The sequence below is a fragment of the Trichechus manatus genome, unplaced genomic scaffold (genome assembly GCF_000243295.1).
Source record: "Trichechus manatus latirostris isolate Lorelei unplaced genomic scaffold, TriManLat1.0 scaffold00251, whole genome shotgun sequence".
NCBI classification, from domain to species: domain Eukaryota; kingdom Metazoa; phylum Chordata; class Mammalia; order Sirenia; family Trichechidae; genus Trichechus; species Trichechus manatus.
In genome coordinates, this window is record NW_004444187.1 from 943,887 (window position 1) to 971,201 (window position 27,315).

At 36.3% G+C, this 27,315-nt stretch overlaps 1 protein-coding gene across 2 annotated transcripts in view; it reads left to right on the plus strand.

Moving 5' to 3' along the window:
* Positions 1-2,804: 2,804 nt before the first annotated feature.
* The window catches only part of ASZ1 (ankyrin repeat, SAM and basic leucine zipper domain containing 1), a 55,310-nt gene continuing 30,799 nt past the window's right edge, over positions 2,805-27,315 (plus strand). The window contains exons 1-4 of one of the 2 annotated variants that reach the window (XM_012559489.1): positions 2,805-2,916; positions 3,425-3,524; positions 5,269-5,391; positions 7,265-7,376. Coding sequence is in view for 1 of the 2 variants with exons in the window: in XM_004389630.1 (XP_004389687.1) it covers positions 2,812-2,916; positions 3,425-3,524; positions 5,269-5,391; positions 7,265-7,376 (440 nt within the window). In the remaining variant the exon portion in view is untranslated. The remainder of the gene's footprint in view (positions 2,917-3,424; positions 3,525-5,268; positions 5,392-7,264; positions 7,377-27,315) is intronic. The other variant, XM_004389630.1, reaches the window with a different exon arrangement.

Consider the following 27,315-nt stretch of genomic DNA (forward strand, 5'->3'; position numbering starts at 1 on the left):
TTAATTATGGTGTTGGCGAAGAATGTTGAGTGTACCACAGACTGCCAGAAGAACAAGCAAACCTGTCTTGGAAGAAGTACAGCCAAAATGCTCCTTAAAAGCAAGGATGGCAAGACTTCATCTCACATACTTTGGACATGTTATCAGGAGGGACCAGTCGCTGGAGAAGGACATTGTCTTAGTTATCTAGTGCTGCTATAACAGAAATACCACAAGTGGATGACTTTATCAAACAGAAATTTATTCTCTCACAATCTAGTAGGCTAGAAGTCCAAATTCAGAGTGTCAGCTTCAGGGGAAGGCTTTCTGTGTCAGTACTGGGGGAAGGTCCTTGTCATCAAACTTCCTGATCTAGGAGCTTCTCAGTGCAGGGACCCCAGGTCCAAAGGATGCGCTCTGCTCCTGGCACCACTTTCTTGATGTTATGAGGTCCCCTGCCTCTCTGCTTGCTTCTCTCTTTTATATCTTAAAAGAGATTGGCTTAGGATACAGTCTAATCTTGTAGATTGAGTGCTGCCTTATTAACATAATTGCCTCTAATCCTGCCTCATTAACGACATACAGGTAGGATTTACAACACAGGACAATCACATCAGATGACAAAATGGTGAACAATCACACAATACCGGGAATCACAGCCTAGCCAAATTGACAGGTATTTTGGGGGGACACAGGTCAATCCATGACAGACATCATGCTTGGTAAAGCAGAGGGTCAGTGAAAAAGAGGAAGGCCCTCAATGAGATGGATTGACATAGTGGTTCCAACAATGGACTCAAGCATAACAATTGTGAGGATGGTGCAGGAATGGGCAGTGTTTCGTTCTGTTGTACATAGGGTCGCTACGAATCGGAACTGACAACAACAACAACATGTTAAAGATGTTTTAGTGTATCTGGAAATGTTTCTTTAATTTTTTTATGCATAGAGGGATACACGATATACTATACACTAAGGCAAATATTTGACTGATGTTAGATATAAACCGTACCTAACTGTTCCGACTTATGTACCAACCTAACTTAAAGACAGACTTAGGAGTGGAACTCGTTCATAATCCAGGGGCTGCCTGTGTACATGTACTGTACCATTACACACCTGGTGGCAAAATCGCTTTGTATAGTACAAGAGACATGACATACATGTCTTGCGTGCAGGAAGCTGTTGTGTTTGCTATGTTTGGTTATGTCTGCTGCATCCCATTCTCTGATCTGGATTTCTGAACTTTATAATAACCTCACAGTACCACGGATGTATATGTGGTCTGACATTGCCTAAATGGATGTTATTCGGTGCATACCTGTATTTGCAGAACAGAACTTACCTCCATTTCCTCAAAACCTCTTCCTCCCCCTGCGTTTTCCTTGTCACATCAACTTTGACTCCTCTCTCCTTGCCATCATTCACAGCAATCACCAAGTCTACTGATTAGAATTCACGATAAATTTTGAAATGCATCATTTCCTCTCCATTTTTCCTACCACTTCTCTGGTTCACAATTACAGTGGTCTTCCAATGAGTCCTGCTACTTCCTAAAAATCACCGTCTTAAATTAATAATACACATTATTCAACATACAAGGGAATGATGTACTGTTACATGCTACAACATGATGAACATTGAAAACTTGCTGAATGATATACATGGTATGGATTTACTACATATTATTCATCCATTCATCAGTTGATGGACTTCTGAGTTGTTTGCTCTTTTTGGCTATTATGAGTAATGCTACTATGAAATTTGTGTACATCTATGACCCATTTTCGCCTTTTCATAACTGACTTTCCCCTCTACTTCATGTCTATACTTCCTGGATGGAAAGTGTTTTGATGGCCTGAAGTTTCTAAATATAAACCGAGATCTGAGAGTACATGGCATTCAAAGCAAGAATTCTTTGCAACATTGTTTTCTCTCGGCTCCCATTCTGATCACTAATTTCCTGGCCCCTTTATTGGTTCCAGGAGTCCTGGTGGCATAGTGGTTTAAGTGCTAAGCTGCTAACCAAAAGTTCAGTGGTTCGGACCCACCAACCACTCTGCAAGAGAAAGATGTGGCAGTCAGCTGCCGTAAAAGACTTACAGCCTTGGAAACCCTATGGGGCAGTTCTACTCTGTCCTATGTAGTCGCTATGAGTTGGAATAGATTTGATGGCAGCAAGCAAGGGTTGTCGGCTTTCATTTGTCTGATGGCTTCCTGAATGTATTCCGGCCAATAGGAGTCCCTCTCCAAGGTGAAACATGTTTGATAGAGGACTTAGTAACCGAGAAGATAGAGTCTAGTCTTAAACCAAAACGAGTCAAACCGGTTGCCACTGAGTCCATTCTGACCCATAGCGACCCTGCAAGACAGACTAGAACCGCCCCATAGGGTTTCAAAGGCGCGGCTGATGGATTTAAACTGCCGACACTTTGGTTAGCAGCCAAACGCTTAACAGACATCAAATTCTGTGCTGTTCCTGCCACAAGTGGCGCATTCCTTGCAGAGCAAAAACTTCGTCAAGCAAATACACTGAAAAGAATAACCCCCTGAAAGCAGTTGGAAAGGGCTGCCACAAAGTCGGAAGCGTGAGAAGCGCGAAAAGCGCCTACCCAGCTAGCCAAGCCCGGTGTTTCTGTTCGGGAGCCCCAGGGGTTGCGCGGAGAGTGCAAGGAGATAGCGCGCATGGGCCACGCGCCTGCGCAGGAGGAAGGAAGGGCCTGGCGTTCGCACGTTGCGCCTTCCCGCGCGGCCCTACGCGCTCCACCGTGCATCGACGTCGAGAGCTGGCGTCGCAGCGCGACGCTGTGCTCTGTGGAGCGGCAGGCAAGCATGGCTGCGGCCACTCAGCGCGGCCTGCCGGTGGCCGGCGGAGGCGAGAGTAGCGAGAGCGAGGATGACGGCTGGGAGATCGGCTATCTCGACCGGGCATCTCAGGTAGCGCAGGCGGCCTTGACTTGGCCACACCTGGTATCAGCCTCTTTTGGACCTTGAAGGCGAGGCCCATGTGAAACGGCTTACTTCCTCCCCGGTATTGCCCAGACCTTTTTCCAGTGGAAATAGTGGGCTTTTGGACCCCAAGCAAACACGCACAATTTTCCTCACCTTCCCAAACTGTGGTTTCGATCAAATGGGCTTCCTTTAGGGAACTACCTTTCTGCCTTGTCCCATTGTTATGTTGGGGGTAGGGTTGGTAGGGGGGAGCAGAGCAGGCGTTTCCAGGCCTTGCGTGCCTGGAGAAGAAAAGCTCCATGGAGCTCTTCGGTGGCGTTTGGACCCTTCATTCCCCATTCCCTGTAAAGATCATTCTTTTCAAACTTTGTATGTGAGCCAAAAAAACAAAAAACAAAAAATCATATACTTAACCAAACATTATCGTTTCTTGATGCAGTGGAAATGAAAATATATGTAACAAGAATTTCTTTTAAACTTTCTGCTTTTTTAGAAATTAACAGGGCCGTTACCCACTGAAGAAAAGAATGAAATATTTAAGAAGGCATTGACCACAGGAGATATTTCGTTGGTCGAGGAGCTCCTAGATTCTGGTGAGAGATAAGGGACATAAGTTAGTTTCAACTGAACACAGTTTTCTAAGTTCACAAGGGTGCCTTATTTTAATAGGTTTATGTTACTTTTCTAATGGAAGCATATATCAGGTATCCCATAGGGCTTACTTATACTTGACTCTGAGCACTTGTCTGTTTTATTTTCTCACCTACTCTCAAATTTGGAATGCTACCCTGACTACCTTCCATCAGTTCTTCCACCTCCTTCGAGAAACCTATTCTGACTAATCCTACTTCAGCTTCATAATTCTTACTTACTTTTCTCAGCATTTACTTGGCTATTATATTATTATGGAGTGCCTGGGTGGTGCAAACAGTTAAGCACTTGACTAACTGAAAGGTTGACAGTTCCAGCCCACCCAGGAGATGCCTTTTAAGAAAGACCTGGCAATATGCTTCAGAAAAGTCACAGTCTGTTCCACTCTGCAACACTTGGGGTCGCCATTAGTCAAAATCCACTGAGCAACTGGTTTTGTTTTTTGTAGTATTATATGTTCTTTAAGGATTGTTTCCTTATTAGCTGCTATTCTTGTAACACATGAGAAGGATCTGTGTGACTTTGTGAACAACAGAACATGAGTTTGTAATTGAAGGGTAAAATTTGAATAAGTCCTGAATACCTAGTGTGTACATGTACAGGAGTGTACTTAGTGTTGGATGGGGTGGAATGGGCAGAAATTTGTTTTAGAAGAACAAATAGAGTTGTCTTGGGAGTACGGAAATAGGTACAATGTAGGTCACGGAGGGTCTTAAAGATTAGGACCTGATACAGTTGATGGGCAAACACTGGGTTTTCCAGCCTTTTGAACAGAGCCTACTGCTAAGTAGTATTAGGTCAACCTTTTAAAATTTGTTTGTAATTAAAAAAAATTTATAAAAGTAGGTCACTTTTAAAAAGCCACTATAAGTTTATAGGTATAAGTAGAAAGATATCTTTATTCCCACTCATAAGTGGTCTCCCTACCTCCTGTCCCACTCTCAACAGTGGTACTTTCGTTGTCCTTATAAGACAGATACAATAATGTCACTCCCTTGATCACACAGTACAGTCTACATTTCTTAACAGAGTTTTCATAATCTCACCCTAATCTGTCTATTTAACTTCATATTTTGCTAGACCCTCATGAAAAACTTTTGCATAGGGAAGGTTTGAACCCACCAGCTGCTCCACAGGAGAAGGATGTGGCACTCGGCTTCCATAAAGATTCCAGTCTTGGAAACCCTATGGGGCAGTTTTACTCTGTCCTGTAGGGACTCTGTGAGTCAGAATCTACTCGACAGTAATGGTTCAACTAACCTAAAGGTTGGCATTTCGAACCCACCCAGCGATGCCATTGCAGAAGAAAGGCCTGGCGATCTGTTTCCGTAAAGATCACAGCCAAGAAAACCCTATGGAACAGTTCCGCTCTATAACACATGTGTTTGCCATGAGCTGGAATTAACTCAGTGGCAGTGAGTTTGGCTTTTTGGTTTCAGAAGGGATTAGGATTAGGATCTACCCAATTCCCTTATGAGCTCCTTTAACTTAACTGAAAGCAAAAGAAAAACCCCGTTTCCCCAAGCAAGGTCACATTCACAGGTACAGGGGTTAGGATTTCAACCTGTCGTTTTGAGGAACACAATTCAATCCATAACAGTCACTATGTGTAGTACTTTTAGCATATTATGGTAACCCTGATTTTTTTTGTGGGGTGGGGTTATAAACTTGTTTTTATGTTGGCAGGCATTAGTGTAGATTCCAGCTTTCGGTATGGATGGACTCCCCTTATGTATGCTGCTAGTGTAGCCAATGTAGAGCTGGTTCGAGTCCTTTTGGACAGAGGTGCTAATGCAAGCTTTGAGAAGGGTAAGATGTTTGAGGTAACTTAACTGATTATGTTTACTGTGGTTTTCTTGATTCCCAAGCAGCTATTATACAAAATGAAAAAAATTAAAGTAGTTAAAAAAAATTCTTCCTATTAGTTGTTTTTTGTAAATAACATACTAAATCAAATTAGAAGCCATAGATAGGAAAACTTCTTTTTCCAAAAGAAGTATATTCCAGCTATATTCTGTTTATGTTGTTATTTATCTTTAAGTTCTATGCTCGACTACTAGCCTAAATGTTGGTGGTTCGAACCCACATGGAGGTGCCTCAGAAGACAGGCCTGGTTATCTGTTTCCGTAAGGTCACAGCCTGGAAAACCCTATGGAGCAGTTCTACTCTGCACACATGGGGTTGCCGTGAGTCAGAATTGACTCAATGGCAGCTAACAGCAACGTCTGTGCTAGGGAATTTTGAAGATTTTAAAGAAAAAATGCATTGTAAGAAAACATCAAAAAGCTGATGATTTTGTGAAAAGTTACTTGAAAATCAGTTTTGGAACATTAAGCTCAACTCTAAATTATAATGCCACTTATATTTGTTTCGAAGATAGTTTGTTAAATCAATATGTTTGTTATTAAATAATTTCCACTCAGTAATGCTTTTGAAGAACAAGAGTGTGTGTGTAAATCCTATTGAATTACTAATTACTTATTTTTAATGTTTCTAATAAGCAATTTATTTTATAATTCATGTGTAGGTTTTATTTTAGAATTAATTTTTACTGTAATTTTACATCCACATTAGATATTTGTAAAGTCATTTCTATTCTGTTTTCTCATTTATCTATTTGCATAAATTTCTGTCTTAATGACAGATTCATGTTTAATCTGCTATGATAAGTTTTTGTTAGGTCATTCTAAATATAACCCCATGCAGGCTGTACTTAGGAATGAATTTTTGAAAACATAAGATACTGGCTCAAAAAATTTACATTTTTTATAGTTTTTTTGTTTTTTTTTCTTTACTTCTCCTTGTAATCAGTTAGAGCTCTGGTGGCGCAGCAGTTAAGAGCTCAGCTGCTAACCAAAAGGTCGGCAGTTCGAATTGACCAGCTGTTCCTTGTAAACCCTATGGGGTAGTTCCACTCTGTCCTGTAGGGTTGCTGTGCATTGGAATCTACTTGACTGCAGAAGGGTTTTTGTAATCAGTTACAGTTACAAAACACTTTATGTTTTTCACAGCACATTCACATAAAATCTTTCCTGTATCCCATAATAGCCCCATTAGGTAAGGAGGGCAGGTGTTAGCTTTGTATCTATAAATTAGGACTGATGCGATATAGACATCACTGCAGTCACAGTTTATTAGTGGCAGAAATGGCAGAATCTTTATCTTTTGGCTCCGTCAATATTGAACCATTAGTCTAAACCATGGTTGTTGTGACCTATTTTGAATTCCCCAACTCCTACTTAAGATTTTGTCTTTTTTAATTTACCGTGATCTCCACTGATGCCGTACAAGCCAAGAGAAGAGTTTTAGGAAACAGGGTGTGTTCAGAGAGATCAAGTAGGAAAAGGATTGAAAAGAAACCAACTGATAACGACAGTTAGGTCAGTTTCAGTAGAGTGATTTCGTGCATAACAGATTTCAGTGAGTTGTGGAATGAGTTTGAAGTAAAGAAGTGTAACTAAGGAATATAGATTACTGTTTTCTAAACATGAGTTCAGGAGGCAAATTAATCAACCAAACACTGAATTCTGGCAGCATACTGCTAAGAGTGAGAGCATTGGGAATGGATTGTAGAATTTTAGGAGTACAGTAAAGATTTAGAATGCTTCAAATGGTAAAATAAGTCAATTAGATACACTCCTTGATGTGTGGGTTTTTTCCTTCACCTTTCTGTTCACTATAGATAAGCACACTATTTTGATAACTGCGTGTTCTGCTCGTGGCTCACAGGAACATATCTTGAAGTGTGTGGAGCTACTACTTTCAAGAAATGCTGATCCAAATGTTGCTTGTAGGTAAGAACTTTACTTCTGTTCAAAAGTGTTGAAGATACTTTAATTATTAGCCAGTTAGACATTTGATAGCGTGGCACATTTCTTTTTTTTAAAAAAACAAAACCATGAATAATGTGTGTTTACTTGGCCAAGTAGTTGATGAATGGAAGTAGGTCATAAGGCCATGGTTCAAATTCTACAAGATTATCAAAGAAAGGCATATCTTAAAGATAGTCTTTTACCTTTTAATTTTTAGAGGAGTGTCATAAAAATTTGGAATGAAAGGGAAAGGAGGACAATCTTTCAGCTTTTAATTTTTAGAGGAATGGCATAAAAATTTGGAATGAGAAGTAAAGGAGGACAAGAAACTGTCTTCCTGTGAATCATATACTCAATATAACAATTGAGCTATAAAGCCTCACAATGTGTCTTCTCTCTGTGTAACATTTATAAATAAAGTTTCACACAAATACTAAGAATTCCAGAATAATAAATAGAAGTGTTTGCATTTTCCTAAGACTTCACCAGTTAACTAGGTGATACCATATATGTAATTGTAACTCAGTGGATAGGAGCTATGCAGTAAACGTATCGTATATCTATTGAAGTGTCAGTAATAATAAAAATGAATCAGATTGCTTAAACTTTTCATCACATTGACTTCCTTCATGACTGGCTCCATCTTCCTGTTAAATATCTCCTGTTCTATTTAATCTTCAAATTGAAGAAAGTAGCCCATTCAATAGAAAAAGGTCTAATAGACTTATCATTCATAATTCATTAATTAATAAAATTGATCCTAAACCCACTGTATTGAGTTGATCCCAACTCATAGCAACCCTATAGGACAGGGTAGAACTGCCCCATAGGGTTTCCAAGGCTATGTATCTTCACGGAAGCAGACTGCCACATCTTTCTTGCTTGGCGCAGCTGGCGGGTTTGAACCACTGACCTTTCTGTTAACAGCTGAGCACTTTAACCACTGTACCACCAGAGTTCCTTAGTATTGATCCTAATGCCTGATATCTACAGATAACTATGCTTGTCACCAGAGGTTTTTCTAATTTGGTTTAGTTCTTACAGCACCTGTAAAGTAGCCTTGGAAGGTACTAGACAGCTTTAGATAATTCCCAGATCTTTTCTGAGACACAGAGATTTTGGTCTAGTGCAGTAGTTCTCAACCAAGGTCTGTTTTGCCTCCCAGGGGATATTGAGCAATGTCTGGAGAGATTTTTGTGGTTGTCACATCTGGGGGATGCTATTGACACTAGTGGATAGAGACCAAGGATGCTGCTAAATATCCTACAGTGTACAGGACAGTCCCTGACAACAAAGACTTAGCCATCCCAGGATGTCAGTAATGCCAAGGGTGAGAAACTGATTTAGTGTGAGAAATGTCAAGGCTCATAGAGTAGCTGTTCAGTATTTAACAAATAAAGATTAAAAAAGAATTGTAAAAAACTATCTGCAAGTTTTTAATGTTAACAAATCAATTCGCAGATACTTTTATTCTGTCATATGTGATACAATAATCCCTGGTTAGGTATAACTTTTGAATCTGGTTATAACTTGGAATTGGGACATACCTGTAGTTTAAGTGAATTTCCAGAGGTGCTATGATTTTGATTTGTACCTATTTCTCACTTCAGCTGTATCTAATCTATGGTTAAATTCATCAACTAAGGTTATAATTTCAGTTCTTGGGTTTTTTTTTAATTTCTAGAATTCTGATTGTTTTTTTTTTAATTAGCAATGTTATTTTTTATAGCTTCTCATTCCCTGACAATATTTTCAAGCTTTATCTTTTTTTTTGTATTGTTGTACTTTGAAAGTTTACAATTCAAGTTAGTCTCTAATACAAAAATTTATACATACATTGTTGTGTGACTGTAATTGCTCTCCCTATACTGTTGACAGCACACTCCTCCTTTTCACCCCTGATTTCCCATGTCCATTCAGCCAGCTCCTGACCCTGTCTGCCTTCTCATCTCACCTCCGGATAGGAGCTGCCCATTTAGTCTCATGTATCTACTTGAGCTAAGAAGCACACTCTTCACGAGTATCATTTTATGTCTAATAGTCCAGTCTAATCTTTGTCTGAAGACTCGGCCTCGGAATGGTTTTAGTTCTGGGTTGACAGAGAGTCCAGGGGCCGTGCTTTGTGGGGTTCCTCCAGTCTTAGACAATTAAGTCTGGTCTTTTTACTAGAATTTGAGTTCTGCGCCCCACTTTTCTCCTGCTCCGTCAGGGACTCTCTTTTCAAGCTTTAAATTGAAAACTTCTGTAATGTAGTAAACATGTAGTCTTGTTAGAATAATTCCAATATCTGAGATCTTTGTAGGTTTGTTTCTGCTAGCAATGGTTTCTCGTGGTTCTCACTCATGACTTAAGTGTTAATCAGTAGATTTAAAAACTTACTTGTAGGAATAATATGAAGCCTAGGTTGACCCATCAGAGAAATTTTTGTGTATTTCTGATAAGTGTGTGTGTCACCATCAGTGCAAAACTCATTTCTTCTAAGTTCAGGGGTTGTGGTTCCCTGGACCATGTTGTTAATGTAAACCCGAGGTCTGAGAACTGGTTTACTTCTGGTTCATCTAACCCTGAAGGTATAGCCCGTTGGATCCCAGCTTAATGTATCTTAAGTATGGGTTATCAGACTATCTTGTGTAGGCCTAGAGCTTTAACTTTTGTTCCCTTGATGGTCGAGGCCTCTAAAGCCGCAGTTTATTTTCCATTCGGGTACTTCTAGATTGGCAAATGCCCTCAAGACAAAAGCAAGTGTGAGTGCTGAGTTTCTATCTCTGGGTTTTTGCATTCTAGATTTTGTTCAGTAGCTCCTCTTTATATATTTTCTTCTTCAGTTTTTAAGAAATTTAAAAAAACTTTATCTAGCTTTTTAAATGCCTTCACAAGTTTGGTCCAGGTTATCTAGCTTCCCGTTACCGGCAGTGGAAATCACTGTCTTCTGAATTTTGAAATTGTTTTTTACTTATATATCTTCCTTTAATACTACCTTCGTTTTCCACGTAGACTTTTTATATCTTGTTGATCTTTAAAAATAGCATTGGCTTAATATTTTGTGGACAGCTTTCAGTATTAGTATATATTGATTGACCTTGTCCTTTTATTATTTTTTTTATTAGTTTTCTTTTATTCTTTTCATTTTTCCTCCTGTAGGACAAATACAAAGAGCTGACAACTTGAAAGCCATGTTTAAATTAACTTTTTAAGCCCAAATCATATCTTATGTTTCTCTTGGATCTTGCTAGTGACAATGCTTAGCACAGTGTGCACATTTATAGCAAATAAGGGAGTTTAATACTAGTTTGCTTGTTTTGGCTTTAGAATTTGTTTCTGGGGTTAGGTTGTTTATTGTTTATTTTTTTCTAAATGAAACATGTATTGAATGTTTGATGTATGCCAGACACTGTGTCAGCTACTCTCAAATATGTTGTCTAATGTATAATCCTTACAGTTTAGTGGGAAATAGTATCATGTTACTTTTACAGGTCAAAAAATTGAGACTCAGATATTTAAGTGCTTTTGAATGTGGCAGAGGTTTGATTTAAGGACGTTTACAACAGTTTAATCTGAACAGGATCTGCCACTGGAATGCATTCATAGTCCCCATTTTGTCTATATTTAGGATATTCTCAACACAATCCAGTTTAGACAGCATGACTTTTGTAATTTCTTTTTAACACATGTTTGTGTTAAACTGCCTTAAATCTTTGGGGTACTTTTCCCCCTCTCTTTCCCTAAATTGTAATAGGTAGTGAGTATTTTGACTTAAAATGTCCACAAACTGCAAAAGGAAGTATGTGAACAGAAAAATGTTATCACTTAATTCAGCTCAATAATGTTTAGTTCTGAAAACAAGATAGCCTGCACTCAGTTGAATTGGAACTTGGCAGTTGTACGTGGTATGGACTTAGCATCTTTATTTTCCTTTGTACGTTTTATAATGCAGTAAAGAAAATGATACTATAAACTAGTAAAGCCCATAATAGATCATATAGACATGAAAAAATTTAAAATCCTCTTTGATTTAGCCCTAAATTTGGAGCTTATATTTTTACTGTGATGCATATATTTTAAAATGCATATATTTTATATTCCTGTTTTCAGAAATTGTGATCTTTTTTCCTAGTTTGCTAAAACCTTTTCTTATACTAAAAAAATATATATTTTTTACATTTGTTGTTGGGTGCTGTTGAATCAATTCCAACTCATAGCAACCCCATATGATAGAGTAGAACTACCCTTTAGGGTTTTCTAGGCTGTCATCTTTATGGAAGGAGATTGCCAGGTCTTTCCCCGCAGAGCTGCTATGTGGGTTTGAACCATGAGCCTTTCAGTTAGTAACCAAGCACTTAACTGTTGCACCACTTGAGCTCCTTATCTTTACATTTAGAGGGCAGTAATTCTGGGAAGGGAGCTTGTTATATTTAGATTGTTCGGTCGTGAGATAAGGGTTTTATAAAATGATGTGGCATTTTAATTTCAACAAATGTTTTATTATCATTGATAAGATAGCACACACTAACGTTCAAGGCTTTTACGTAATCATTGTGTGATTGATAACTTTCTGAATGTCTTAATAAATAGAAGATAGTGTGGGAAAATTTTGCTTTATTTCTCAGAATATAAATTTAGTTGTAAATGTCACTGTAGCAGCTTGGTAGATTGAGGTGTTATTTCGGGTTACAGTACTAACTTGTTTTCTAGTTGTAAGTAAATTTGTGATATATGTTTAAAAACATAAGCTGAAGTCACAAAAATATTTTCAGAAAGATTTTTTTAAATAACTTATTTAGAAAATATTACTAGAAATTATCATTTATTTTGTACTATTTCTTCCTACCCTTTTAAGCCTATGAAACAAAGAATTAATATATTTTTGTCATAAAATATTTTCGTAATTAAAGAAGTCATATAGTACATCGGAGCCCTGGTGGCATATTGGTTAAGCGTTCGGCTGCTAACCAAAAGGTCAGCAGTTCGAATCCATCAGGCGCTCCTTGGAAACCCTATGGGGCAGTTCTACTCTGTTCTGTAGCATCACTATAAGTTGGAATCCACTCAAGGGCAAAGAGTTTGTTTGTTTTTTTCATATAGTAAATCATGAGTATTCCATGAGTTAAGGAATTCCTTAAATTCCCTACCTCAGAGATAGCCACTTTTAGTAGTTTGATATCTGTGCTTCCAATCTTTTAAGTAAGTTTACATACATAAATATTTATATACACAGTTTTTATTTTTGAACACAGATAAGGTCATACTAGATGCATTGTTCTGTGGCTTGTTCTTTTCACTTAAAAATTTTATTGGGATCTTTCTTTGTCAGTACATAATAGGTTTACCTCAATTTAATAGCTGCATTGTAGTCCTTAGTATTAAAGCACTGTAATTTATTGAACCATTACCATGTTGATACACATTTAGGTTGTTTGTAATTTTCACACTCTTGAGTTGTATAGTGGTTAAGAATATGCTGTTATGAGCCAGACTGCCAAGGTTCGAATCCCAATATTTTTTAAAATTGAACTGAATTCTCCATCAAATAGACTTCCTTTTCACAACTGTCATGATTATGTTATAGACTCTGGTTGGATTATAATTATATACTGTTTCATTATAAAATTAGTTCGATTAGTTTGATTTTTATTTTTTGTTATGTTTTAAATTCTGTATTTGAAATAAAAGCTCAGTTGTTTATATTAAAACGTGATTTTTTTCTCATATATCTTTTTGAAGAAAACAAAAACTCTTACATATCCTGTGTAATGATTAAAGTCATCCCAGGTCACTAAAGAATTGCTATCAAGAAATAAGATTTTTTCTATTCCAGTATGATTAATTTCCTGAAGTATTAACAATTGATGGCAGAGAACTACTATATTTTTACACAAATAACAGGCACCTCGTACATTTATTTGCCAACCATGCCTTCCCCCTACGAGGTATTTTCGTAAGTGCCACTATGCTTTTTTTTTTAAAAAAAAAACATGTTATTATAAAAAAAAAAAAATTGGCATAGTGTGCTTACAAAAATACCTTGTGGGCAGGAGGGCACATTTGGCAAACAAACAGAGAAGGTATGTGTTATTTGCATAAAAATATGGTGGTATATGAGTTTATAATTTACTGTTTAGAAATTATCTCACTTTAGTGCATTGGTTCCCAGCAACGTAATGGTAACCAGAAGTTCCCAATGAGAATAAAGAAGAAAATTTTTTTCCATACTTGAAGTAAGAGACTTTTCCGTTATTTGCTTTTTTTAAACATTGTCTTCCCTGTCTGTGTTTTGTTATTGTGAAATTGTATTATGTTGGTAAAAGAGTTACAGTGTTTATTTCTGTTAATTAAGCAAAAAGTGTATTTTGAATTACCTTATTAACGATAAGTCCCTGGGTGATGCAATGGTTAATGCTCTTGGCTGCTAACGGAAAGGTTGACAGTTTGAATCTACCCAGAGGTGCCTCAGAAGAAAGGCCTGGAAATCTACTTCTGAAAAACCAGCAATTGAAAACCCTATGGAGCACAGTCTACTCTGACACACACGGGATCACTGTGAATCAGAATAGACTTGATGGTAGCTAGTTTGTGTGTTTTTTTTCATTAAGAATAAGTAAGAATTGAAAATGTTTTATTTGTGAAGTATCTTGAAATCAGAATTATGTGTCCAGCTCCTATTGCTTATTAGCCTTTTAACCTTGGCCAAACCTCTGAAACTCTCTGAACTTCTATTTCTCATCTCTAGAGTAAGACAAAGAAACTCGGTTTACCTATTTTACTAGGTTCTTACGATAATCAGATGAAATATCATGTAATATCAAATTGATTATATTATAAACTATGTAATAGTATTTTGTAAAATGTGTATAAACATAACAAGTGTTTTTTATTGTTGTTGTTAGGTGCTGTGGAATTGTTTGTGACTCATAGCAACCCTGTGTACAACAGGACAAAACACTGCCTGGTCCTGCGCCATCCACATGATCGTTGTTGTGCTTGAGCCCGTTGTTGCAGCCACTGTGTCACTCCATCTCGTTCAGGGTCTTCCTCGTTTTCGCTGACCCTCTACTTTACCAAGTGTGATGTCCTTGGGACTCTCCAGGGACTGATCCCTCCTGATAACATGTGCAAAGTATGTGAGACAAAGTCTTGCCATCCTCGCTTCTAAAGAGCATTCTGGCTGTAGTTGTTCCAAGACAGAGTTGTTTCTTCTTCTGGTAGTCTATGGTATATTCAATATTCTTTGCCAGCACCATAATTCACAGGCGTCAGTTCTTCTTCAGTCTTCCTTATTCATTGCCCAGCTTTCCCATGCATACGAGGCGATCGAAAACACCACGGCTTGGGTCAGGTGCACCTTAGTCTTTAAGGTGACGTCTTTACTTTTTAACACTTTAAAGAGGTCTTTTGCAGCATATTTTGCCCGGTGAAATGCATCGTTTGATTTCTTGACCGCTGCTTCCATGGGTGTTGATTGTAGATTCAAGTAAAATGAAATCCTTGGCAGCTTCAGTCTTTTCTCCATTTGTCATGATGTTGCTTACTGGTCCAGTCATGAGGATTTTTGTTTTCTTTATGTTGAGGTATAATTCGTACTGAATACTGTAGTTTTTTATCTTCATCAGTAAATGCTTCAAATCATCTTCACTTCCAGCAAGCAAGGTTGTGTCATCTGCATAATGCAGGTTGTAATGAGTCTTCCTTCAGTCCTGATGCCCCGTTCTTCATATAGCCCCAGCTTCTCGGATTGTTTCCTTAGCATACAGATTGAGTAAATATGGTGAAAGGACACAACCTTGATGCACACCTTTCCTGACTTTAAACTATGCAGTAACCCCATGTTGTGTTCAAACGACTGCATCTTGATCTGTGTACAGGTTCCTTAATGAGCATAATTAAGTGTTCTGAAATTCCCCTTCTCAGTCTTATCCGTGATTTGTTATGATTCACACAGTCGAATGCCTTTGCATAGTCAGTGAAACACAAGTAAACATCTTTCTGATATTCTATGGTTTTAGCCAAAATCCATCTGACATCAGCAGTGATATCCCTCATTCCATGTCCTCTTCTGAATCCGGCATGAATTTCGAGAAGTTCCTGTCAGTGTACTGCTGCAGCCACTTTTGACTGATCTTCAGCAAAATTTTCCTTGTGTGTGATGTTAGTGATATTGTTCAATAATTTCCACATTCTGTTGGATCAGCTTTCTTTGGAATGGGCACAAATATGGATCTCTTCCAGTTGATTGGCCAGGTAGCTGCTTTCCAGATTTCTTGGCGTAGACGAGTGAGCGCTTCCAGTGCTGCATCTGTTTGTTTAAACATCTCAGTTGGTATTTTGTCAGTTCCTGGAGCCTTGTTTTTCCCCAATGCCTTCAGTGCGGCTTGGACTTCTTCCTTCAGTACCATCAGTTCCTGATCATATGCTACCCCCTGATACAAGTGAACTTCTGTCAGTTCTTTTTGGTACAGTGACTCTGTGTATTCCTTCCATCTTCTTTTGATGCTTCTCACGCCATTCAGTATTTTGCCCGTAGAATCCTTCGCTATTGCAATTCGAGGCTTGAATTTTTTCTTCAGGTCTTTCAGCTTGAGAAGTGCCAAAACATGTTCTTCACTTTTGGTTTTCTGACTCCAGGTCTTTGCACATGTCGTTATAGTACTTTGTCTTCTCGAGCCACCCTTTGAAATTTTCTGATCATCTCTTTTACTTCATCATTTCTTCCGTTTGCTCTAGCTATTTGATGTTTAAGAGCAAGTTTCAGAGTCTCTTCTAACGTCCATTCTGGTCTTTCTTTCTTTCCTGTCTTTTTAATGATCTCTTACTTTCTTCATGTATGATGTCTTTGATGTCATTTCACAACTCGTGTGGTCTTTGGTCATTAGTGTTCAATGTGTCAAATCTCTTCTTGAGATGGTGTCTAAATTCAGGTAGGATATACTGAAGGTTGTACTTTGACTCTCGTGGGCTTGTTCTAATTTGCTTCAGCTTGCATGTGAGCAATTGATATTATTAATTGATATTAATTATTATTTAAAAAGTCACTTTATTTCTTAGTTATGACTGTTAATACTAAGCAGATACCAGGAGTACCTATTAATTAGGGATAGTAGATTTTCAAGGAAATAATGAAAATAAGTCATATACCTACAAGACCTATTCAGAAGGTTTATGTCATCGAAAATGATAGAAAACAGTATTTATATTTTAGTAAATGTGTAACTCCAAATGAATTAATGAAAATTCGCATTTCTAAAGCAGGCAGCAGTTTGGTTAATAAGCAAAGATTCATAAATGTGATCCTAATTACCTGTAACAGAATGTGGAAATTATCAAACAATACCATTAATATCACATGCTAGCAAACTTACTCTGAAGATAATTCAAAAACAGCTACAAAACTGCCGAAGTTCAGGCCATAATCAGGAGAGGACATGGAGTGAGGGATATCATTACTCATGTCAGATGTTTCTTGGCTAAAAGCAGAGGATACCAGAGAGATGTTTGCTTATATTTTATTGACAGCGAAGACATTTGACTATGTGGATCATAACAAATTATGGATAACATTATGAAAAATGGGAATTCCAGAACGCTTAAATGTACTCATGCAGAACCTATACGTGGATCAAGAGACAGTTGGTTTAAAATTGGAAAAGGTGTGAGGCAAGATTGTATCCTTTACTCAATCTGTATGCTCCAGTCCCTGGAGAAGGACATCATGCTTGGTAAAGTAGAGGCTCAGTAAAAAAGAGGAAGACTCTCAACTATATGGAATGACACAGTGGCTAGAACAGTGATCTCAAACATAGCAACGATTGTGAGGATGGTGCAGGACTGGGCAGTGTTTTGTCTGTTATACACAGAGTTGCTATAAGTTGGAACCACCTTGATGGCACCTAACGACAGCACATAATGTGTTGATATTATATAAATGCCTATGTTACTGGCCCCTGTATGTACTGTACCGTACTTTCATTGTTATATTAATGTGAACTTTCCCTATTTAAAAATAAAAAGTTTATAACAGTGTATGCTTCGACTCATGGGCAGCAGCATCCAATCTCATGTATCGCGTCTCTCAAGTATTGTAGCGTTATCTCTGTTTAATTTTCTTTTGAAAATGTTAACTGTGAAGTTCATCATGGCTCCCAAATGGAGCAGAGCCAGTGCTAGTGATAGCAGCAGCAAGAGGAAAAGGAGAAGTATCGAAAGTGAAACAGAAGATATCTCATATAGTTTTGCTGAGTATATAATACAGTGTTTGCACAATGTCCAAATCATATAACATCCTATTTCACAGAAGGTATCATGGACATTAAGTGACACATGATATTTCAGTATGAAAAAAATCTGAAATATTATTGCAGTGAATCAGGAGTAAATGACAACTGAGGGTGTGTGAAGGGGATATAAACTATTCTTTCTAATAACTTTGCAAAAAAGAGAGAAGAGCTATAAAATGTTGGCTAAATGAGGGTGCCAGATACACAGGCTTGTCTTCAACAGTCTTTAAACTTGGTTCTAACTGTTGAAAGAATGAGTTAACAAAAAAATGAAACTGGAGTTTGCCTAACACTCTTCACAAAGATTACCCAGGTAGTCGAATGTAATTGTTTGAATGCTTTGTCATTAGAAATTATAATCCATCCTCTTCAGTAGTCTCTCTTTGCATTTTGATATTGATTAGATGTATGTCACCGTACAAATTTTCACAAAAATAATTTTAAGCAAAAAGCAGCCATGTTTCATGTATTCTAAAATTCACATTTTTTATATACTAGCATCTGAAATTGTTATGTCACCTACAATTTATGATGTCTTAGTTCCAGTAAAATGTAAAAGAGTTATTATTTACCCATTTTTTTACTTTTATCTTAGAGTATACTTTTTGTATAATCTAAGGGGGTGTCAAGTGGTACTAGAAGTCCTGTAAGAAGTTAACAGTATAAAGTAAAAAGTTAAGAGTATAAAAATAATTTAGGCTTTCCTCATAACTTTATCACTTTCAAGATTTAAATTTTATCTTACTGGAATATACCCTGTATCACCAGAAAGGTTACTTTGTATATATTAATAGTCTGTGCTAACAAATTTAGAAGAAGGATGATTGTTTATGTAAGAGAGGTGTAATATATAAATTATTTATCTACTGTAGTAACCTTGTGTGCATATATGGGTGATATTGTCATTAATAAGAAGCATAGTGCTATAATTCCTTTTGGAAATTTTTGCTCCCATCCAGTGTTACAGGTGTAACAGTGCACCTATATGTAGCAGTGCTGAGAAAGTTTAGTATCTCCTGTTTGTATGTTTTCGTGGAACTCTGCAATAATTAAGTCCATTATTTAGTCAGGAATTTACTGGGTCTTAATCTTCTCAAGAAATTTTTAATATCCATTGACCCTTATTAAAGCCAGTAAAAAAGACTTACTAAAAAATATAAGAAAAATACACAGAACTTCTGCACATCAAAGCTGTAATTTATATAGTCTTTGAAAAGCCGTGTTTGGCTTAATTATTCTATTTATTATTCTATTATTTTTAAATAAAATAATGCAATTGTGGTTAAAGGCCGTTTTCTGTGCTTCCCAGTCATATTCTCTTCTTTTTCTCCCAGAGGCAACCACAGTCTTGTAATTTGTGTGTATTTTTTCTGCCCAAGTTAAATTATATACACATAAAATATTCCATCCATTCATAAACATCATAATATCACTGGGCATGTTTTTAATTCCACTTTTAAAGATTGAGGTCTGATTTACAGAGTGAAATGCACAGTTCTTAAGCAATACAGTTTGAATTATGACAAATGTATACACCCATGTAACCAACATCCCTATCAAAACTTAGGACATTTTTCCATTACTGCAGGAAGTTCCCTTAGGTCTCTTCCCAGACAATCGCCTGAATCCCAGAGGCAACCACACTTTTTATTTTATTTCACCATGGATTAGTTTTGTTGAGTACAGCATACTGTTTACTGTCTGAATTCTTTTGCTCAGTGTGTTTTTGAGAAACATCCATGTTTTCTGTATCTGTTGTTTATTTTAGTGCTGAGAAATATTGTAGTGTTTGAATATACCACAATTTATATTCAAAATTTATTCGTCTATTTTTGTTACTGATTTCTAGCTTAATTTCATTGTGATCAGAGAACATAACTCTATGATTTCAGATCCTTGAAATTTGTCAAGAATTTTTTCAGGACCCAGCTTATGCTCAGTTTTTGCAAATGTTCCACGTGCACTAGAGAAGAATGTGATTTTGGCGATGGTTGAGTGTAATATTCTATGTTAATTAGGCCAGATTTATTCTGTTCACATCTTTTAGATGACTATTGATTTTTGCTTTCTTGTTCTGTTAATTACTGTGATTTGTGTTTTAGTTAACCTTTGCTTGTATATTTTAGGACTGCCATATTGCTGATATATTAACCTTTTTATGAAGTGTTCCCTTTTATGTTTAGTAGTGCTTCTTCCATTGTAATATACTTTGTCTAATAGTAGTAAGAAGGAGCCCTGTGGCTCAATGGTTAAAGTGCTCAGCTGTTAACTGATAGGTCAGCAGTTCGAATCCACCCAGTGACTCTGAGGAAGAAAAGACCTGATGATCTGCTCCTATAAAGATGACAGTTTAGGAAGCACTATGGGGCAGTTCTGCTCTATCCTGTAGGATTGCTGCGAGTTTGAATTGACTCAGCGGTGCACCACAACAACGATAACAGTAGTAGTATGGGTATACTAGCTTTTTTTCTTTTTGTAAATATTCGCATTGTGTATCGTTTTTTCACACTTTTACTTTCAACCTTTTTGCGTGCTTTTATTTAAAGTAAGAAGCATGTAGCTTTTCTTTTTTAAATTTGATTGACAATAGGTTTTTTTTTTATGGACTGTTTAGTCCTTTTACATTTAATGCGTACGCTGATGTATCTATTTCATTTAGCCAGTGACCTTTCTTTTTTTGATTGTTTTTGGATTAATCAATTTTTTAATTCTATTTCCTCTCCATACTAGCTTGCTAGTTATAGTTATTCTTTGTTTTATTACTCTTTGGAGGCTAACCTAGAGATTACAACATGCATTTTGTACTTAATAGATTCTACTATAACTTAGTACTTTTACTAATTCCTAGGCAATGCAGGGATCTTAGAATGTTTAACTCCATTTGCCCATCCCACTTGCCTTTGTGCCATTGTTGTCATGTATTTTAAATCTATATATATTTCAAACTTCACAATACATTATCGTAATTTTGTTATCAATTATGTTATCAGCTTTTACTTAGATTTACCTACATAGACATCTTTTCTGATGCTGTTCATTCCATCCTGCATTTCCATGTTTCAGTCGGGGATCATTTTTATTATGAAAACCTTTCTTTAGTATATCCGATGACATCTGTTTTTGTTTGAAAATATCATTATTTCACTTTAATTTTTGAAAGCTGTTTTCATGGGGTATAGAAGTCTGGATTAGAGTTACTTTCCTTTGGTACTTTAAAAATATCATTTTATTGTCTGGCTTCCATTGTTTCTATTGAAAAGTCAGCTGTTAGACTTATTGTTGATTTTTGAGGGTTGTCCTTTTCTCCCTCTGGTTCTTTTTAAAGATATTCTGTTTGTCTTTTGTTTTCAGCATGTTATCTCTAAGTATACTTTTCTTTGTATTTGTCCAGTTTGTGGTACATAGAACTTCTTAAATCTGTTGATGCCTTTCCATAGTTTGGGAAAATTTTCAGCTAGTGTATCTTTAGGTACTGCTTTTGCCTCATTCTCTCTCTTCTCTCCTATTGAGGTTTAAACTATTACACCATACTGCATATGTCTCTTAACAGTCATTTATTTTTTTATTGCCATATTTCCCTCAGGTTTGTCTTCTTACGTATGTTCCATTTTCCGGGTCATTAATTCTCTACTGCTATATGTAAGCCACAGTTAAACTCATGTGTTAAATGCTTAATTTCAGTCATTCTGTTTTTAAGTTCTAGAATTTCTGTTTGATTCTTTTTTGCAGAAACCAGGTCTCTAAACATGCCTACTATTTTCTGAAACATTTTAACGTGTGTTTCTGATAACATCTGTGGTTCTGTTTTTATTGTCTATTTTTGCTAGTCTTTTGGTCACTTGCTTTTGTCTCCTTGAATGCCTGGTAATTTTTTATTGAATGTTGGACACTGTATGTAAACATCTAATTAAGTCTGTTTACTTCCAGAAAATATTTAATTTTTTTGACTGACAGAGCAGGGGCCAGTCACCTTGATGTAATCAGGTATTAAGATGGTTCAAGCCTAGGTTTCAGGGTTAGTCTGTTTCCCATATAGCCCTTCAGATGTCTCAACTCAAAGTCTGTCGCATTTACCTGAGCCATAGTCCCTTGGAGAAATTGGAATGCCAGTTTTTGTCTCCTCAGCCTTATAGAAATACTAAAAGCCCTTGTTAGCATTTTAACTTCCTTGTAGCTGGTTTCTGTAGTCCTTGATCTTTCCCCCCTCACTCCATATACATACTGTGCCATTTAGGAATTTGCATATGCCTTGAAAGCAAATGGAGCCCTAGTGGTGCAGTTGTTAAGAGCTTCCACTGCTAACCAAAGGTCAGCAGTTTGAATCCACCAACCAATCCTTGGGAACCCTATGGGGCAGTTCTACTCTGTCCTATGTGGCAGAATCGACTTGATGGCAATGGGTTTGGCTTTTTGAAAGCAAAAGCTCAGCAAATGCTTTTCTTTCTAGGATCTTGACCTCTCATGTCTGGCTGCCTTGGTTTTTCTACATTGCCTTCAAACATAGTTTATGTATTTGATAAGTTTTTACAATTTTTCTCAGTGGGAAGGTTAGTCTAATAAAACAAACTACTCTGACTGTTGGAAATGGAAGTTCGGTTCATAGCATTTTAGCATAGTCAGCGTCTTCTTTATCATAGTTGCTGTTTTATTAATCTCCCAGTTAGAAGCTGATTGTTCTAAGCAGATTAAAAGCAGAGTATATAAGTAGATTATACTAAAATATACAGTAAAATATGACACGAAGACAACCCATTTTGCCCTGACTACAAAGAAGTGATAAATACATCATTTTGAAGATTTTTTTTTCAACATCAGATTCATGAATTAGAGTTTTGTTTCTGCTTTTCCTTGTATGCCCTCTGGTGGAGGTTTTGCTGAAGTGAAATAACCAGTAAGATTCTCTGTCATCCAGAAAAAAATTTAATTATGGTTATATAATGTACATAAACTTTATTCTTTTTAACCAACTGTTAACAATTTTGAGAAAGTTTGGTAGATGAAGGAAAAAAGGAATATCACTAGTTACTTCAGTTGGTGTTTGTTAAATACTTAATAGATGCTAAGCAGTAAGAGATAGAAGATCAAAGACCCAGTCCCTGCCTCAAAAATTTGATAATAAAGTTCAAGAGATTACAAGACTATAGGCAATTACAACATAGTAAGATAAGAGATAATAGAGAGTGTTGTAGGAAGAGGAAGTAGGAGAATTTAGATGGAGATGACAAGTGAAAGCTTCCTGGAGATTTCTCTCTTGAACTGAGTTTTGAAGATTGAACAGTAGTTAACCAACTGGAGATGGTAGAGAAGAATATTCAGTGCAGAGGCTGGTGCCTGTGTAGGCAGAGCAGGATGAGATAACATTCAGGCAATTGTAAATAGTGTAACTAAATCATATGATGTTAGAGTTGAAAATGAGTCAGAAGTAGAAAGTGGCTAGATAATAACCTGCATAGGCCATGCTAAAGAATGTGAACTTTATCCTGAAAGCTATTGAACAATTTTAAGAAGAAAAATAAACATGTTTGTATTTTATAAAGATGATTCTGACAGCAGGTTGGGGATGAATTAGCCAAGATGTCCAATTAAAAAAAAAAAAAAGATTTTTGCTCTTGGCAAAACCATGGACTTTGTATTTGCAGAATTGAAACTAGCAAGCAGTTTTCCCTGCATTTGAAGAACATTGCTTCCATTGTACCTCATGATAAATTTTTTAAATCTTATCTTTTTTTTAAAATCTGGTCATAAAAGTATTACAAGCTTCTTTTAAAACTAAAAGAAAAAAATTTATGTAGCTTAGTGTCTTACATTTTCCCTACTCCACAGCAAATTAATATATATTCTTATAGAATTTCTTCTATGTGTTACCACTTCTCTTTTGATTTTGTCTTTTTTTATTTTTAAATTGGATTATACTCTATATGCTGTGCTGCAGTTTTCTTTTTTTAACTGAACAGTGTTTAATGGACGCTATACTTGTCAGTAGAGCCCTGATGGCAAAGTGGTTAAAAGCTCAGCTGCTAATCAAAAGGTTGGCAGTTCAGATCCACCAGCTGCTCCTTGGAAACCTTATGGGGCAGTTCTGCTCTGTCCCATAGGATCTCTGTAAGTTGGAATTGACTCAGTGGCAGTGGGTTTGGTTTTTGGTTTTATACTTGTCAGTATGTATAGATATACTTCTCTCTTTATAATGCCTGCATAATATTCCACTGTGTGACTATGAGATTGTTACTTAACCCATTATTTTACTGAAGAATATTTGGATTGTTTCCAGTTTTTTAGTATTACAACAAATGCTACAGTGGACATATTTGACAACTTGGGCAGGATTTCTGTAAAATATATTTCTATTCTGATTGAGATCTGTGTTCTAATTTTTCCAATTTGATTTTCAGAAAAATCGTACTCTAAAATTTTAATTTGCATGCTTTTCAATAACATGTAGTTGATTGCTTTTCCACGTTTTTATTGGTTTTTATTTCTTTGTCTGTTAATTGCCTATCTGTATCCTTTGCCGATTTTTATATTTGGTGATCCACATGTTTCTTACTGGTTTATAAGAGCTTTTTGTTTTTATATTGAATCTTTTAGCTTTTTTTAAATGTAATATGTGTTGCAAATATGATTTCTAATTTTTTTTTTGCTCATGCTGTTTTTTTCTAATTTTTAATTTTATGTCATGAACTTTTATCCATCTTTTGAGAAAAGTTGTCAGAAAGCTAACCTCCAAAAAAGTGTCAGGTTCAGATAATTCCACAGTTATTTGTTTTAAACTGTCAAGGAATAGATTGCACTAAGGCAATTTAAATAATTCTAGAGCGTAAAGAAAGAAATCTTTCAGTTGCTTTTTATAAAGCAAGCATAACACTAATACTGAAATCTGATAAAAAAATTATGCCACTCTAAAAAAACTTTATAAATTAATCTCAGTTATGAATATAGATACAAAAATCCTAAATCCTAAATGAATTATCAGCTAATTGAATATGATAGTACATTAAATGAGTAATATAGAATGATCAAATGGGATTCATGTCAGCAATGGAAAAGTGGTTCAATATTAGGGAAACAATTTTTTAAAAAGAGTTACTATAATAGATGCCGGAAGGACAAGTTATAAAAGTTCAAATCTATTTCTAATTTTTAGATCCTCAATGAAGAAGCACTTGCAGCATTTACATTAATGTCAGGAGAAGTCAAAGTTGCTTGGTATAAGCATTCTTTTTTTTTTTTTTTTTAACCATTGTTTTGGAAAGTGTAAGGTAGTTCAATTATGTAAGAAAAGAAAATAAGAGGTAAAGTAATAATAACAGTAGCTAATAATGATAGAGTATCTACTTCGTGCCTAGTACTGCTTTAATTGCTCAACAGTATTATCTTGTTATCACCGATTATGATAATATCACAAATGTCATTATTGTGTGCTATCAAGTCGATTCCAACGTATAGGGATCCTATATGACAGCGTAGAACTGCCCCATAAGGTTTCTTAGGCTGTAATCTTTACGGGATCAGATTGCCAGGTCTTTTCTACAGCAGAGCCACTGGTGAGTTCAAACGTCTGACCTTTCGATTAGCAGCCAAGTGCTTAACCATTGCACCAGCAGGGCTTCTTAATATCACAAATAGGTACCACAAATATAAAAACTATTACTGTGTTCACATAAGATTGTGGAAACTGAGACTGAGAGTTTACGAAACTTGTCTAAGGTACCACAGCCAGTAAATGCTGAAGACTAGGTTTGAACCTAGGCAGTCTGACTCCAGAGCTGATACTCTAAACCTGAGGTCAGCAAACCTCTGAAGGTTTTTTGGAAGACAGCCATGCTCATTCACTTATGTATTCCTTATGGTTGCTTTCATCCAGAGTTGAGTGGTTACAACAGAGCCCGAATGGCTCACAAGCCTAAAATATTTACTATCTTGCCCTTTACAGAAAAGAAATTTTGCTGATCCTTGCTTTAAATCATTGAATTACACTGCCTTTTATTAAACTATTGTCCTTTTTTTATTAGGAAAAGGGGGACCAAATTATAATTGTTTAGATGATACGAAAATATGCTTTGTAAACTCATGTAGTCAACTCAAAAATCTGTTAGAAGTAGTAATCATCAAGTGAAGTAGTCTTTTTCAGTACTAATGTACAAAATTCAGTTGATTTCTAATTTACAGATAATAACCACTCTGACACAGTGGTTGCAACAGTGGGCTGAAGCGTAGAACAATTGTGAGGATGGCGCAGGACCGGGCAGTGTTCTGTTCTGTTGTACATAGGGTCACTATGAGTCGGAACCACCTTGACGGCACCTAACAACAACCAGTTTGAGAATACAGTGAGATAATAGATCCCATTCTCAGGAATAAAAAGCATAAATATCTAGAGATAAAGTGTACAAGAAATGTGAAGGACCTAAATGAAGAAAAGGTTAAGATGATACTGAGTGAAATAAAACAAGATTGAATGTCATGTTCTTGGCTATGGTGACTCACCATTTAAAAAGACATTTGTTTTTTATATAAATTAATTTATAAAATTAAATATTGCAGCAGAATGCCAAGGATATTGTTTTAACTTGATGAAATGATTCTCCAAATTCTGGAAGAAAAACATGATGCCCCCCACCCCAAAAAAAACACAGGCCAGGAATGAATTATCTGAAAATTAGGTTTATGACTTCAGGATGTTACACTGAGTATATGCTAAAGTATTGCCCTTCCATACCAAATTACAGATATCAAACATATTAAAATATTTTAGTAAAGTTCTCCTTGAAAAATGGAAATTATCTCTGGAGTGGAAAAAGAGTAACCTCCTTAAAGAAACAAATGGAATCCATAGCAATACCTAAGAACTGTTTTTGTGATAGGCTAAGTCAGGGCTGCTGGCTCAAGTTGACCATGCTTGGGTGGATTTTGACAGGCCAGAAAATGGGTGCACAAATCACAAATCACCAGAATCTGCAAAATGTAAGCATCATGAAGCAGGGACAATAAATTCAACAAAAAAATAACTTAGATTAGAGAAAGTGAAAAAATAGAATCTAAAAAGGACTTTGAAATAAGTATATTTTCCTCTGAGCCGTCATCACTTTTCACTGTTACTTCTTATTTTCATCCTCCTTCATCAGGATGTTCTGGTTCATTTTTTGTTTGGTTGTAGTCTTTTCTCTTTTTAAAATACTATTTTACTATTTTCAGTGAAAGTTTACACAACAGATTAGGTCCCCATTTAACAGTTTCTGTACAAATTGTTCAGTGACATTAGTTACATTTTTCATAATGAGTCAACATTCTCTTTAACTTCATTCTGGTTGTTCCATTTCCAGTGCTCTAGTTTCCCTGTTCCCTTATCTTCTCATCTTTGCTTTAGAATAATCGTTGACCTTTTGGCCTCATACAGTTGGTGCTGGTTAGTATCTTTTCTGGTTAATATACCTTCTGAGGTCCTGCATTTCCTTGATAATAGCTTGTCCAAGAATAAGATTTTTAGGTTGCATGGCTTTTGTCTCAATCTGTAGATTGATTTCCACACTTTTCTAGCTTCAGCTGTTGCAGATGAGAAGTCTAATGCCACTCTGATCTTTTTATTTTCTTTTAGTTCTGTAATCTAAATTGGTGTTTATATGTAGGTTGTTTTTCATATGAGTTTAACTAAT